A 14,528-nucleotide genomic window follows, 5' to 3' on the forward strand; every position below is an offset into this window, starting at 1 on the left:
TTGTCTAGTAGTTGCTAGGATACTTGCCATTAAGGCTCTAAATAAAGTGAAGTAGAGTCATGGGATGGCTCAAGTGTTTGCTACCTGTAGTGCTCTTTTACGGTTGTTTTCACACTTGGTCTCTTTCAGACAAAACTCGTGCTATTTTTGTATATTGATTAGTGATTGTCAAGGATTCAGGAAGTTCCAATTCATTTATTTTTTGCATTGAAATCTATAAGCTAAGAGTTTCAAACTTTATTTGATTGTGGGGTTTGGATAGTGTGAAGCACTAAAAGATAAGAAAAAATCATTGTAATCAAGTCACTTTGGATAAGCGCATCTGCTAAATGACTAAAATGTAAAAAATATGTTAACAATAATATTTACATATAGCAGAAGAATAACATTTGATGAGAATCACAACTAAAATCAATTCTCGCTCTTAGAGGCAAGCTGCCGAAGCTTTAAGAGCTAGAATTGATTTTAGTTGTGATTCTCATCAAATGTTTTCTCATTGGGTGTACAATTTTCAATTACAGTATTATTTCATCTGCAGTTATTCTTCTGCTATTTATTGTTATATTTAAATATTGTTAACATATTTACATGTTAATAGTATTTTACATTTTAGTCATTTAGCAGACGCTCTTACCCAAAGCGACTTGATTAGAATTATTTTGTCTCTTTTAACTAAATGCAATCTATTAGCTTCCAAAATGTAAGTAAGTACAATGCCTTGAGAAAGTATTCATACCATTTGATTTATTCCACATTTTGTTGTTACAGCCTGAATTCAAAAATGGATTAAAAAAATTCACCTCATCTACACACAACACCCCATAATGACAAAGTGAAAACATTGAAGTCAATACTTGTAGAAGCACCTTTATCAGCGATTACTGCTTTGAGTATCTCTGGGTAAGTCTCTAAGAGCTTTCCACACCTTGAAATAGCCACAGTTTCCTACATTCATCATAATGTACAGTTGAAGTCAGTTTATATACACTTAGGTTGGCGTCATTAAAACTAGTTTTTCAACCACTCCACAAATTTATTGTTAACAAACTAGTTTTGGCAAGTCGGTTAGGACATCTACTTTGTGCATGACACAAGTCATTTTTCCAACAATTGTTTACAGACAGATTATTCACTATCACAATTGCAGTGGCTCAGAAGTTTACATGCACAAAGTTGACTGTGCCTTCTAAACAGCTTAGAAAATTCCAGAAAATGATGTCATGGTTTTAGAAGCTTCTGATAGGCTAATTTACATCATTTGAGTCAATTGGAGGTGTGTCTGTTTTTCAAGGCCTACCTTCAAACTCTGTGCCTCTTTGCTTGACATCATGGGAAAATCAAAAGAAATCAGCCAAGACCTCAGAAAATAATTGTAGACCTCCACAAGTCTGGTTCATTCAGGCAATTTCCAAATGACTGAAAGTACCACGTTCATCTGTACAAAGAATAGTATGCAAGTATAAACACCATGGTACCACGCAGCCATCATACCGCTCAGGAAGGAGATGCGTTCTGTCTGCCTGAGATGAACATACTTTGGTGTGAAAAGTGCAAATCAACAGCAAAGGACCTTGTGAAGTTGCTGGAGGAAACGGGTATCTATATCCACAGTAAAACGAGTCCTATGTCGACATAACCTGAAAGGCTGCTCATCAAGGAAGAAGCCACTGCTCCAAAACTGCCATAAAAAAGCCAGACTACGGTTTGCAACTGCACATGGGGACAAAGATCGTACATTTTGGAGAAATGTCCTTTGGTCTGATGAAACAAAAATAGAACGGTTTTGCCATAATGACCATCGTTATGTTTGGAGAAAAAAGGGGATGGCTTGCCAGCCGAAGAACACCATCTCAACCATGAAGCACGGGGGTGGCAGCATCAATTTGTGACGCCACTTTGCTGCAGGAGGGACTGGTGCACTTCACAAAATAGATGTTATCATGAGGAAGGAAAATGATGTGGATATATTGAAGCAACATCTCAAGACATGTCAGGAAGCTAAAGCTTGGTCACAAATGGGTCTTCCAAATGGACAATGACCCCAAGCATACTTCCAAAGTTGTGGAAAAAATGGCTTAAGGACAACAAAGTCAAGGTATTGGAGTGACCATCACATAGCCCTGACCTCAATCCTATAGAACATTTATGGGCAGAAGTGAAAAAGCGTGTGCGAGCAAGGAGGCCACAAACCTGACTCAGTTACACCAGCTCTGTCAGGAGGATTGGGCCAAAATTCACCCAACTTATTGTGGAAGCTTGTGGAAGGCTACCCAAAATGTTTGACCCAAGTTAAACAATTGAAAGCCAATGCTACCAAATACTAATTGAGTGTATGTAAACTTCTGACCCACTGAGAATGTGATGAAAAATAATTTTCTCTAATATTATTCTGACATTTTCACATTCTTAAAATAAAGTGGTGATCCTAACTGACCTAGGACAGATAATTTTTACTTAGATTAAATGTCAGGAATTGTGAAAAGCTTTTTTCTCCATCAAAAAAAAAAAAAATGCATCCCATAACATTTTAAAATGGAAATGGCTGTTCTATCATTCATTCTACAGTAGTGTCGAATGTGTGGTGTTCAAAGTAGAACTACATGAGACTTTAGAATAAAAAGAAAACATGCAGGGCTTGACATTAGTCCTTCATACAAGGTGACTGAAAATGTTGTGTTTTATGCAAGAAACCACTTTACAAAATAGAATGCATTATTATTCCCATACCATATATTACAGAGTATCATACAAATTATGCTACACTCTGCCTTTTGACTACTTAGCTTATTCAAGCCTGTCTCAAAATACAAAACTACTCTTTTTAAGACAAAGCTCTTTACCTGACTCACTTTTCAAAGATGTCTAGAAATGTATATGTTTTGTGCTCTTGTAGGAAGCAATCGCTCCCCTATTGCCGACTACAAATGACCTATAACTGGGCTAATAATATGAACAAAATGTGCGCTCGTGGCTAAATGCAGCTCTCGCTTTTGATCTCAAAACATGCACATCTACTTGTGACCGCTAGTGCTGTAAACACAGTCCAGTTCAAAGTAAATTTCACAGATCCAAAAATGGCAATAGTCAGTTTGCATATAGGCCTAATGCAGCTCTGACTGTTTATGCTGCACCGGGCTGTGTAGAGTACAGGCTGAATAGTGTGTGTGAATTCAGTAAAATCCTACTCTGAAGCATTCTGCCTACAATAAAATCTGTTACATAGTTTGTTTCGGTATGTTGCATTGAAAGTGGCTAATATTGCGTGTCACAATTGCCACAGTAAAGTGAAACGTTGATATTGTTAATACATTAGCACCGCATATTGGCTTTGCTTGAGTTGCCCTGAAAATGCATTGTTTGGGCCATTTAAAAAATATATTTTTCACAATTTGAGCTAGGCTATATGATCACACCGGTAATAGATCCGTTGTTGTATTACTTGTGAAGCAAAGTTGAGTGAGCATACATTTACAAAATGCTTTTTAAAAATTTTACTGGGCTGAGGATGCCTGCATCTGATGTTCAGTCTTAGCGGAGGGAGAGCAGTAGACTGAGGGTCCGACTCTCAACATCCCTCCTCTCTCATTTTCCTCCACTGACACTGACCAAAAGGGGATTCCAGCTGATGGTGAATCTCGAGTCGCACCGCATTATTTCTGCCTTGTGTTCAAATTGTTGTTACTCCTATGAATATGGCAACAGTTCGCCTACTCGGCACACAGAGCAGCTTAGAGGGAACATTGTGTCGGAACATTTCCACAGAGATGCTGGCCCAGGTTGATTCCAATGCTTCCCACAGTTATGTCAAGTTGGCTGGATGTCCTTTGGGAGGTGGACCATTCTTGATACACACACACACACACGAAACTGTTGAGAGTGAAAAACCCAGCAGTGTTGCTGTTCTTGAGACAAACCGGTGCGCCTGGCACCTGCCATATCCTATTCAAAGGCACTTAAATATTTTGTCTTGCCATTCACCCTCTGAATGGCATACATACACAATCCAATTGTCTTGAGGCTTAAATAATTATTTAACCTGTCTCCTCCCCTTCATCAACACTGATTTTTAAAGTGGATTTAACAAGTGACATCAATAAGGGATCATAGCTTTCACCTGAATTTACCTGGTCAGTCTGTCATGGAAAGAACAGGTTTTCTTAATGTTTGTATACTCAGTGTTGATGTGGCCTTATTTTTTATAATTATTATCCTGCTGAAAGGTGAATTCATCACCCAGGGTCTGGTGGAAGGCAGACTGATCAAGGTTTTCTAGTGCTTAGCTCTATTCTGTTTAGTGTGTTTTTTTTTCAGGATATAAAAAGTGTCTAAGGATTACAAGCATACCCATAACATGATGCAGCCACTACTATGCTTGAAAATATGGAGTGGTACTCAGTAATGTGTTGTATTGGATTTTCCCCAAATATAACAGACTACTTTGAAACTTGTATTCAGGACAAAATGTTAATAGCTTTTCCACAGTTTTTGCAGTATTACTTTAGTGCCTTGTTTTATTAAATTTTTCTACCTATAGTTGCCCTTTGCGAGGCATTGGAAAACCTCCCTGGTCTTTGTGGTTGAATCTGTGTTTTGGCTTGCCATAACAAAGGGGTTGAATAATTATTTATTCAACATTTCAGCTTTTAATTTTTAATAATTAGTATTTAAAAAATCAAAACACAATTCCACTTTGACGTTATGGGGTATTGTGTAACAATGTCAATTTAGTCCATTTTAAATTCAGGCTAACACAGCAAGATTTTTAAAACGTTAAGGGGTGCGAGTACTTTCTGAAGGCACTGTATATCTAGCTGTCTGATAACACTTCCTGATAGAATGGCTTGTCCTGCACTTTGTTAAAACCCAGAGTGCATTAAGTGAATGTTGGAAAAAGTTGTGGGTTCCTTTCTAAACATAGCAATGTTGATGCAAAGAGGACTTGGACCACAAAATAGGTTAATTGAATTGGCAAAAGAGTTGAGGCCTCATTCAAAGGCAAGGGCAGTGTGAATACAAAGAGCACTGAGTTCTTTCGTTTTTTAGGGGGGGGGTTACCCCCAGAGTTCACTTTAAAAATACTGAGATCGGTTCTTTTGAAGAGGACTATATGTGAAAACACCCTAAGAAAGAAGATATCCTAATCTAGCCTGGTTCCTGATCTGTTTGTTCTGTTTGGCATGCAAACAATGACCATAGTTGGCTTTACAGCACAAACCGATTTCCAGCCTCTAGTTGGACCTCACATATTTCCCATCAATGGTACTAATATATTTTTAACACCTTTCCTATAATTTTGGATGATTTAAATATGAGAAAGGACATCCACGTATAGTTTTTCTCTGGTGCAGCGTTTGTATTTGTTTTCCATCCCCACCTGCATTAGCTGGTAGCCATTAGTAGTTAGCTGCTACCAGCTGGAGAATGGGCCGGGCCCTGAAGGGGGTAACCATAGCTCCCAGCCTCTTCCCGTTTAGTGATGCAGCAATCTTCTTAGTGTCTCTGGCCCAGTGAGACTTTGATCCCTTTCTCCCATAACACAGACAGAGAAGGAGTCAGAGGCCTGGGGAAGTGATGCTGCAGCCAGCCTCTGCCCTGACTCTGTCTCTCTCAGACATGGACACTGAAGCTGAAAGACTGCTAACCTTAACCCTTGTTGATGGGGAGCTTCTGATGACTCAGCCAGCTTCTAAATGCACTTTAGCTCTGTCAGTCAGTGGATCTAACATTGATTTGATGTTAGTGTTCTTAGCCATGTTGTAGACATAGTGTGTGTGTGTGAGAGCAGTGAAAATCATTTTGGGCTGAATATTCACATTGTATTATTATTACTACTCAATCAATTGCTTGGTTGTCAATACTCTCTAGACCAGGGGTTCTTAAACCTTTTCAGCTCGAGATCCAAATGAGAGATTAACGGTCCTCCAACGACCAAAATTAAGAAGAATTAGTGTGTGATTTTATATATGTATTCTCATAACTCACATGCCCAGGGCCCACTTTGGGTCCTGACCCATAGTTTAATAAACCCTGCTCTAGACTTGTTTAGCGAGCCTCAACAAAGCAGTAGAGATTGTCATTAGGGACTTGCATTTTTGAGTAATGTCTTGTGCCTTAATCTCAGATGTGGTTTTAAGAATGCTGCTGTGTTGACCAATCCTTCCCCGTGACTCTTGCCCTTTGTCCTAGTTGTTTCTGTCTGTTGTGTTGTGGAGAGAACTGACTGGCTGTGCAGTGTTCGTGCTTGTAATGTAAACACTAGTAACACAAAGGCTTTTCCAGTCTATCAGTGATCGAATAATACTAGCATTATTCGATCACTGATAGACTGGAAAAGCCTTTGGTTCCATCTGAAGCTCTCTGACTCTGGTGGTCAGGTTACACAATGGTTCCTTTTTTGCTGTAGAGTCTGGTCTATGGCGTAGGCCCAGACTAGAGATACCGATGCCACTTCCTCCTAGAGTATCTTCTCGTTCTAATCCCTCCCCTCTCACCCCTGACCCTACTCTACTGACATCCCTAACAGCTACTGTACGCATATACTACACTCACTGTCCTGCCTCTCCTATTCCTACAACTCTATCACCTGCTTAGGATGTCTCTGGAGATAATGACCATCCTCTGTCGCTGTGAGAATATCGAAACCTTGGAGGGTGTCCCCTTGGATGTGACAGGGGTGGCTCAGGTAATTCTTCAGACAGCCACGAATAGACTACAAAGACCAGAAAGACAGACAGTCGGGCACGGACTGACTGGTCAAGAACCAAACAATACGTCAGAGGCAAACAAACGGGTGGACTAACTGGCTAACTACTGTCTCTCTCTCTCTGTTTTTCCTTCTTTCTCCATGCCATGTTGTTCTCTCCCTTTGCACTGAAAGGGAGAGAGAGTCAGCGGTCTGTCATTAACCTGTTCTATGGGCTTTGCTACACAGCTAACCTCTGTGTTCGTTAACTCACTCCTATGGGCTTTGGCAACAGGGTCCCCATAATGAATGCTCTGAGAAAGGGATGTACAGAAGGGTCCCACCATTGCTAGCTATTACACTTTTGATTAACAAGTTAACATGACTTGATATTTATTTCAATATGGTGATTCAATTCACATCACAACTACATTTGAGAATCCAATGATATTTTGAGCTCTGGGGGAAAAAAGCATTCTATTACATCCTGTTGTCACATCCCTGGAGGAGTCCTTTGAGTGAATGTTAATATTTTATTTCCTTCACCTTTTGTGTTTTTACTCCCCTTATATTAATTTGCTATCACTTCCCTCCAGAACATGCCTATTTTTATTTTTTCCACATTCTCCACAGGATAACCCTTGAGATTATGACCCTGCAGCCCAAGTGTGAGGATGTAGAGACAGCGGAGGGTGTAGCTATTACTGTCACTGGGGTGGCACAGGTAAAGCACCTACCTACTGTACCATACCTACCTTCTGAGAATGGACTGGAATGCCTCTTTCAGCTCAAGGCGGGTTGGGTTCAGCCTCCATACATCTTGACATTTTAGTCATTTAGCAGAAGTTCTTATCCAGTGCAATTTACTGGAGCAATGAGGATTAAGTGTCTTGTTTGAGCACATTGACTGAGTTTTCACCTAGTCTGCTCAGGGATTCGAACCAGTGACCTTTCAGTTACTGGCCTAACTCTTAACTGCCAGGCTACCTGCCGTCCCCAAGGGGGATTGGTGCCATGGCCGTGATGGAGGGTCAATCATTCTCCTGATAGAAGTTATGACAGAAGAAATGCCTCCATCAATTGTACAAGTCTAAATTAAAAAAAATAAAAAGCTGATTGACTATACAAATAGAAATATATGTAAAGTCAACAACATTTTCCAAAATGGAGATGTATGGTTCTTTGTGCAAGAGTTCAGTTATTTCAGACCCTGTTTACTTTACACTAAACAAGAAAGCCTGTGTAAATTGATATGGTGGAATGTAAGAAATGTTGTGTCCGTGGTCAAGTGTAATGAAGTGAACACCATACTTCATGTAGTCTCTCATCCCTGGCTGGATACGTCATTTTGCAAACAGGATTTGTTATAGATTTCTTTTTTTTTAATTAAAAAAGGATGATCTCCTTGCTGCAAATGATTTGGCCCATGTATATTAGTAATTATAAACTGGGTGGTTCAAGCCCTGAATGCTGATTGGCTGGTATATCAGACTGTATACCACGGGTATGACAAAACATTTATTTTTACTGCTCTAGTTACGTTGGTAACCAGTTTATAATAGCAATGAGGCACCTCGGGTTTGTGATAAATGGCCAATGTACCATGGCTAAAGGCTGTGTCCAGGCCCTCTGTAGTGCGTCGTGCATAAGAACAGCCCTTAGCCGGGGTATATTGGCCATATACTACACCTTCTCGGGCCTTATTGCTTAAATATACTCTATATATTGCTCAAGCAGGAATTATAGTGATGAATCTAATGTCCATGAATATCAGGTGGAACTAGTTGTTTGTGGAGAATTATTGACCTTCGTATCAAGGCAGAAACAGTCTAGTGATTGCTTGTAAATTTCTGCCTTTGAGTCTTCCTTGAAAGGGGTACAAGGGAGTTGAATAAAGTCTGACAAGTTTCTTTTGACTCCCAACATTTACATTATTTTGTGTTTACACTCATTTCCTTTTTGTATTGTAACCTTTTCTCTGTGCCAAAAGCCTGATTCATTGTGTTAGCCCCCCTAGGGCCAATCTGCAGTGAAAGTCTGATTAACAGTGATTTTCAAAGTTATAACTAGCAAATGTTAATTCAATGTGAGTATGCAAGTTCCAAGTTTCCCTGCATTTTATTTATTATTTCTCACTGGACATTTGTCTTATTTACGATTAATCTAGTATAGCATGCGTAATTTATTACAACCAATTCAATTACATCTATACTTCAGAAGTAATTTAATTTCTAAACTTCAGTAGCCACAAGTTGTGTGATGTTCCATTTTCTTACTTTCTTAGTCTGTCCAGTAGGCATGACTACAATGTGCCCACTGATGCAGAGGAAGCTTTAACGCTGCACTTCCCTAATGAGGTCTAAATGATTGGATGAGCTTAAACAAGCCTCCTGTCCTGGTTTCTATGGTAACAGGAGTTATGTGGAAGATTAGTCTTTGAAATGTGTTTTTCAATGAGACTGTCCCTGCTCAAAGTAATAGGATTGGCTCAGTACAGATGTGGATATACCCACCTTCCTTTTGACCTTTAACACACCCATAAGATGTCTCTTATTTCTCAATATATGACCTTTTACTACAATATTGAGAGCTCTAAACAGGTGTCCACATGTTTGAAACTGGAAGAGTGAGTTCTGTCTCTTGGCAACCTCCTAAATGGGCGGCTTCTATTTTAACCAGATAACAGGGCCCTCCCACATAAAACATAACACAACGAAAGTAGTTTCCCACTAAAGTCATTCATGTGAAAGTAGGTTGTTTCAATAAGCACTGAAGTCAGGAAACATTTGTATTATTTCCGATCATCAGGCTCATATTTTCTGTGTTCATGTATTTTTTTCTCTTTGTTTTGCTTAGGTACTCTGCCCACCCTTTTTAGAGCATGCTGGAGGGACCGTGGTGTTAGCGGGGCGGGGGGGGGGGGGTGTAAGGGTGGCGTAGGGCACATTTGCACCAGTCCTCATCTCTATGCTGACCTTTCCTTGGCACAGCTCCCCCCTGCTGTCTCTGTCAGGTGGCCTGCTGATGCGTTGGTTGGTTGTTTGTCTGTCTATCTGTGGTCGTTTTATAATCAGTGTTTATCATGAAATGATTGCCATCTTCCCTCCAATTATACTGTGTGTGATTGCTCACAGACCATTTCTGAGTGCATGTCTCATTGGAGTCTTATGTCCAGTTACATCTCTCGCCTCAGGGACCAGCTCACTCTCTTCCCTTTCAGCTGCAGCGGACAACACAACCGCCATTGATTCAAAGATTGGTTGAATAGGGCCAATCTGAGGATATTTCATCTGGTGAATCGATTTATCCTCAACTTTAGCAATACTGTTTTTTTTTTTATTGGTAAACCTGAAAATAAAATAAGTGATGTCCCCCACATAGCCGCTTCATAACAGGACGGTGTCACTCGGTCCTCACGAAGACCAGGGTGGAGTATTTTCCTTCGATTCCAAATGTCCTCTCCTTGTCAAAACATCAGAGGGAAACAGAGTATTGGAGGAGATCTTCTACTTTGTCCTCAAGTTTTCCTCGCGTCGTGATGTTTTGAGAAGGAGGCGAGCAGAGAGGAATCAAGGAAAATACTTTTGAGATTCACTCCAGATCAGTGTTTTGCGCAGGACAACATTTCCACAACATGACTAATGACTCCAGTCCTCAGTATGAATGGATGTTTCTGAGTGGAGTTTAGCTTTGAGGAGAGTAAGACCGCAAACTGTTGCCTGACGTAAGAAAAATAAGTCACTAAGAGTAAGAGATCTAGGGTAAACATATCTTTACTTCTAACCAGCCTTGTGAATCATGGCAGGGTTGTTACTAAGGCCAGTCATTTAGGTGTGGTTCTGTTTGGTAATACTATCCATAACATGTTACCTGACCCTGGACGATATGATTCATTGGTAGGGAGGTATGTAAGGGGATCGCTTATGGAAGGGTTGTGTTTTATTCCTGCAGGCCTATGTAGGGAGAATTTATAAATGAGTGGTTATAATGATGTGCTGTTTTAGAAATAGAACTGCAGAGTATGTACATATCTTGGGAAATAAAACAAGTATTATTGGCATACATGGCATTTTAAAGTAACTGTCCAGCAGCCAAACGACTGCAGTCTCTGTAATAACTGTTCAAATGTCCAAATAAATATCTACCATTTTTAGACACATTTTCTCCTTTTCTCCACTCCTAACTGCATTTGCTGCCAAATGAATAGAAAATGTGTCCCCATTCAAGTCTATGATGGCATGACTGGTGGCCATTGTGAGTGTACCCATAGGAGAAAAGCAGAAAGTGTACCTCTCAATGGTGCTGTGATTTTGTTGAGTCAAAAAACATTACAAAAAATATATTCCACTGCATTAGCCACATCAGTTAACGTCATTTGAATGAACATTCTACATTACCATGAAAATTAATGCATCACAATACCAGGCAGCCATTGCAAGTGTACCCTTGAGTTTACCAGTCAAATTGCAGGGTTACCGGTTCCAAGCCCATTCTATTCATCATTTACTACAACACCTTTCTTGTTTCAGCAAGGGGCAACAAAGTTTCATTACGTTGTTTAGAGTCCATGTTATCTCAGAAACGGACTCAACCACAGGAATGCCCTGCCATCTTCAGTCGGCTGTTAGTCACATATATATATATATATATATATATATATATATATATATATATATATATATATATTACAAAACCAGGCAAAAGTTTGGACACACCTACTCATTCCAGGGTTTTTCTTTATTTGACTATTTTTGATATTGCAGAATAATAGTGAAGACATCAACTTTGAAATAACACATGGAATCATGTACTAACCAAAAAAGTGTTAAACAAATTCTTCAAAGTAGCAACGCTTTGCCTTGATGACAGCTTTGCACACTGGGCATTCTCTCAACCAGATTCATGAGGTAGTCACCTGGAATGCATTTGAATTAACAGGTGTGCCTTGTTAAAAGTTAATTTGTGGAATTCCTTTCCTTAATGCGTTTGAGCCAATCAGTTGTGTTGTGACAAGATATGGGAGGTATACAGAAGATCGCAGTATTTGGTAAAAGACCAAGTCCATATTATGGCAAGAACAGCTCAAATAAGCAAAGAGAAATGACAGTCCATCATTATTTTAAGACTTGAAGGTCAGTCAATCTGGAAAATTTCAAGAACTTTGAACGTTTCTTCCAAGTGCAGTCACAAAAACCATCAAGCGCTATGATGAAACTGGCTCTCATGAGGATCGCCACAGGAAAGGAAGACCCAGTGTTACCTCTGCTGCAGAGGAAAAGTTCATTAGAGTTACCAGCCTCAGAAATTGCAGTCCAAAAAAATGCTTCACAGAGTTCAAGTAACAGACAGATGTCAACATCAACTGTTCAGAGGAGACTGCATGAATCAGGCCTCCATGGTCAAATTGCTGCAAAGAAACCACTACTAAAGGACACCAATAAGAAGAGACAAGCTTGGGCTAAGAAACATGAGCAATGGACATTAGACTGGTGGAAATCTGTTCTTTGGTCTGATGAGTCTAAATTTGAGATTTTTAGTTCCAACCACTGTGTCTTTGTGAGACGCAGAGTAGGTGAATGGATGATCTACGCATGTGTGGTTCCCACCGTGAAGCATGGAGGAGGGGGTGTGATGGTGTGGGCGTGCTTTGCTGGTGACACTGTGTTTTATTTAGAATTCAAGGCATACTTAACCAGCATGGCTACCACAACATTCTGCAGCGATACGCCATCCCATCTGGTTTGCGCTTAGTGGGACTATCATTTGTTTTATAACAGGACAATGACCCAACACACCTCCAAGCTGTGTAAGGTCTATTTGACCAAGAAGGAGAGTGTTGGAGTGCTGCATCAGATGACTTGGCCGCCACAATCACCCAACCTCAACCCAATTGAGATGGTTTGGGATGAGTTGGACTGCAGAGTGAATGAAAAGCAGCCAACAAGTGCTCAGCATATGTGGGAACTCCTTCATGACTGTTGGAAAAGCATTCCAGGTGAAGCTGGTTGAGAGTGCCAAGAGTGTGCAAAGCTGTCATCAAGGCAAAAGGTGGCTACTTTGAAGAATCTAAAATATGTTTTTAAGTTACTACATGATTTCATATGGGTTACAATGTAGAAAATAGTAAAAAATAAAGAACTCTTGAATGAGTAGGTGTGTCCGAACTTTTGACTGGTACTGTGTATATATTTTAGTTTCATGATAGTCTTCATCCATAACTGTCAGTTACACGATTATATAACAGATAGAATAATGAGCCAGATATTTCACCGGATGTATAAACGTGACTCATCCGGTTGGTGTTTCCACTCACTAACAAATATGGTGATGAGAGGAAGCCCAGTGGGAGGAGATGGAATGAGGTGGATTATTGCGGAGGTTCAGCAAATTTTCTCATTGATGAAACATTTATCTCCATACAGTTTTCTTTTTCCAAAACTAGAATCTGTAACAGAGTGGTCTGCGTTTTGTAGACTTTAGCCAAAGTCTTCAAAAAATTTAGTTGTGCAGGAGTGCAACGGCGAATTGAGTTATTGCACACGCACACATCATAGAGTAGGTGTTCCCTAACAGAAATATGAAAATAAATGCTAGATCTCACTGTGCTTTGGCCACATGAGTATAGGATGAGTCAATAACATTATTTGGATGAGTTAACAGACTATTAACTTTTAAAAGTAAGATTTTCACTGGACAGTTACTTTTTAAGAAATAACCAATAATCACTTAGAACAGGAATGGGCAACTTAGATGGGGGTGGGGGCCACAAATCTGAACTCATCATGAGGGCCCACAGTTTTAAAGTAAGTTTGCTTCATTCAATTCTACAGTTGCCCATCCCTGACTTAGAATAACCACTGTAGTTGTGTCTCTGAAGTGCTAACAATATCATCATGCTATCAGCTGACAATGTTGTCTATTACCCTGGCTCCAGGTGAAGGTGATGGTAGACAATGAGCTGCTGGGCTATGCCTGTGAACAGTTCCTGGGGAAATCTGTGATCGAGATAAAGAGTGTCATTCTGCAGACCCTGGAGGGTCATCTACGCTCTATCCTCGGTAGGGACCTTCTGACAGAGACACAGGCTGCTGTTCAGTACTTTTGCGTCTCTAATGACTTTATTACTATTAGGTCATGCTATAGAACTTTAAGCTCTCTGGAAATAAAATGCCATGTTCTGTAATGCCATATAATGTACTACTCAGACTTTGAAGTCCCTCTGATATGGGATACTAACAATTTAACAATGTTTAACAGATATTTAAAAAATCACCAATTCAGATGAATCCATATCAGAGCATCTGTGGTTCATGTCCCACGCAGATACTGACCCCAGGTCTGTGTTCCAGGTACTCTGACGGTAGAGCAGATCTACCAAGACAGAGACAGGTTTGCTGCTCTTGTGCGGGAGGTGGCAGCGCCTGATGTGGGCCGCATGGGCATCGAGATCCTCAGCTTCACCATCAAGGTAATAGACAGGGGCACAGTCAGGTCCTATTTAGGCACAGGTCTGGCCTTTTGAAATGTAAATACTCTTAGTGCAGCTTTATACACTTGTAGTTCTATATACACTCATTACAGCTATACACTCTTATAGTGACACCACTAGCCACACAATGATCAAGTCCCTCTGTGTTTTGTGCCTGTCAGGATGTGTATGATAAAGTGGAGTACCTGAGTTCCCTGGGGAAGAGTCAGACGGCCGCAGTACAGAGAGATGCCGATATTGGAGTGGCCGAGGCAGAGAGAGACGCGGGAATCAGGGTAAGAAATTAGATTCCCTTAATGCTTTGCAGGACATTGCAGCATTTACTCTGAATGTTCCCTGTCCTCCTCTGCTCACCAT

At 40.3% G+C, this 14,528-nt stretch overlaps 1 protein-coding gene across 3 annotated transcripts in view; it reads left to right on the plus strand.

Annotated features, from left to right (window-relative positions):
* The window catches only part of LOC123998804 (flotillin-2a), a 33,000-nt gene that overhangs the window by 14,292 nt on the left and 4,180 nt on the right, over positions 1–14,528 (plus strand). Inside the window, exons 1-5 of one of the 3 annotated variants that reach the window (XM_046303965.1) lie at positions 6,659–6,682; positions 7,316–7,406; positions 13,617–13,740; positions 14,032–14,150; positions 14,333–14,446. In XM_046303965.1, coding sequence (XP_046159921.1) covers positions 7,332–7,406; positions 13,617–13,740; positions 14,032–14,150; positions 14,333–14,446 — 432 coding nt within the window. In that variant the 5' untranslated portion in view covers positions 6,659–6,682; positions 7,316–7,331. Of the gene's footprint in view, positions 1–6,591; positions 6,683–7,315; positions 7,407–13,616; positions 13,741–14,031; positions 14,151–14,332; positions 14,447–14,528 lie in introns of those variants that run through there. The other 2 variants (XM_046303964.1, XM_046303963.1) reach the window with 2 other exon arrangements.

Source organism: Oncorhynchus gorbuscha, linkage group LG16 (assembly GCF_021184085.1).
Source record: "Oncorhynchus gorbuscha isolate QuinsamMale2020 ecotype Even-year linkage group LG16, OgorEven_v1.0, whole genome shotgun sequence".
In the NCBI taxonomy this organism is placed as follows: Eukaryota; Metazoa; Chordata; class Actinopteri; order Salmoniformes; family Salmonidae; genus Oncorhynchus; species Oncorhynchus gorbuscha.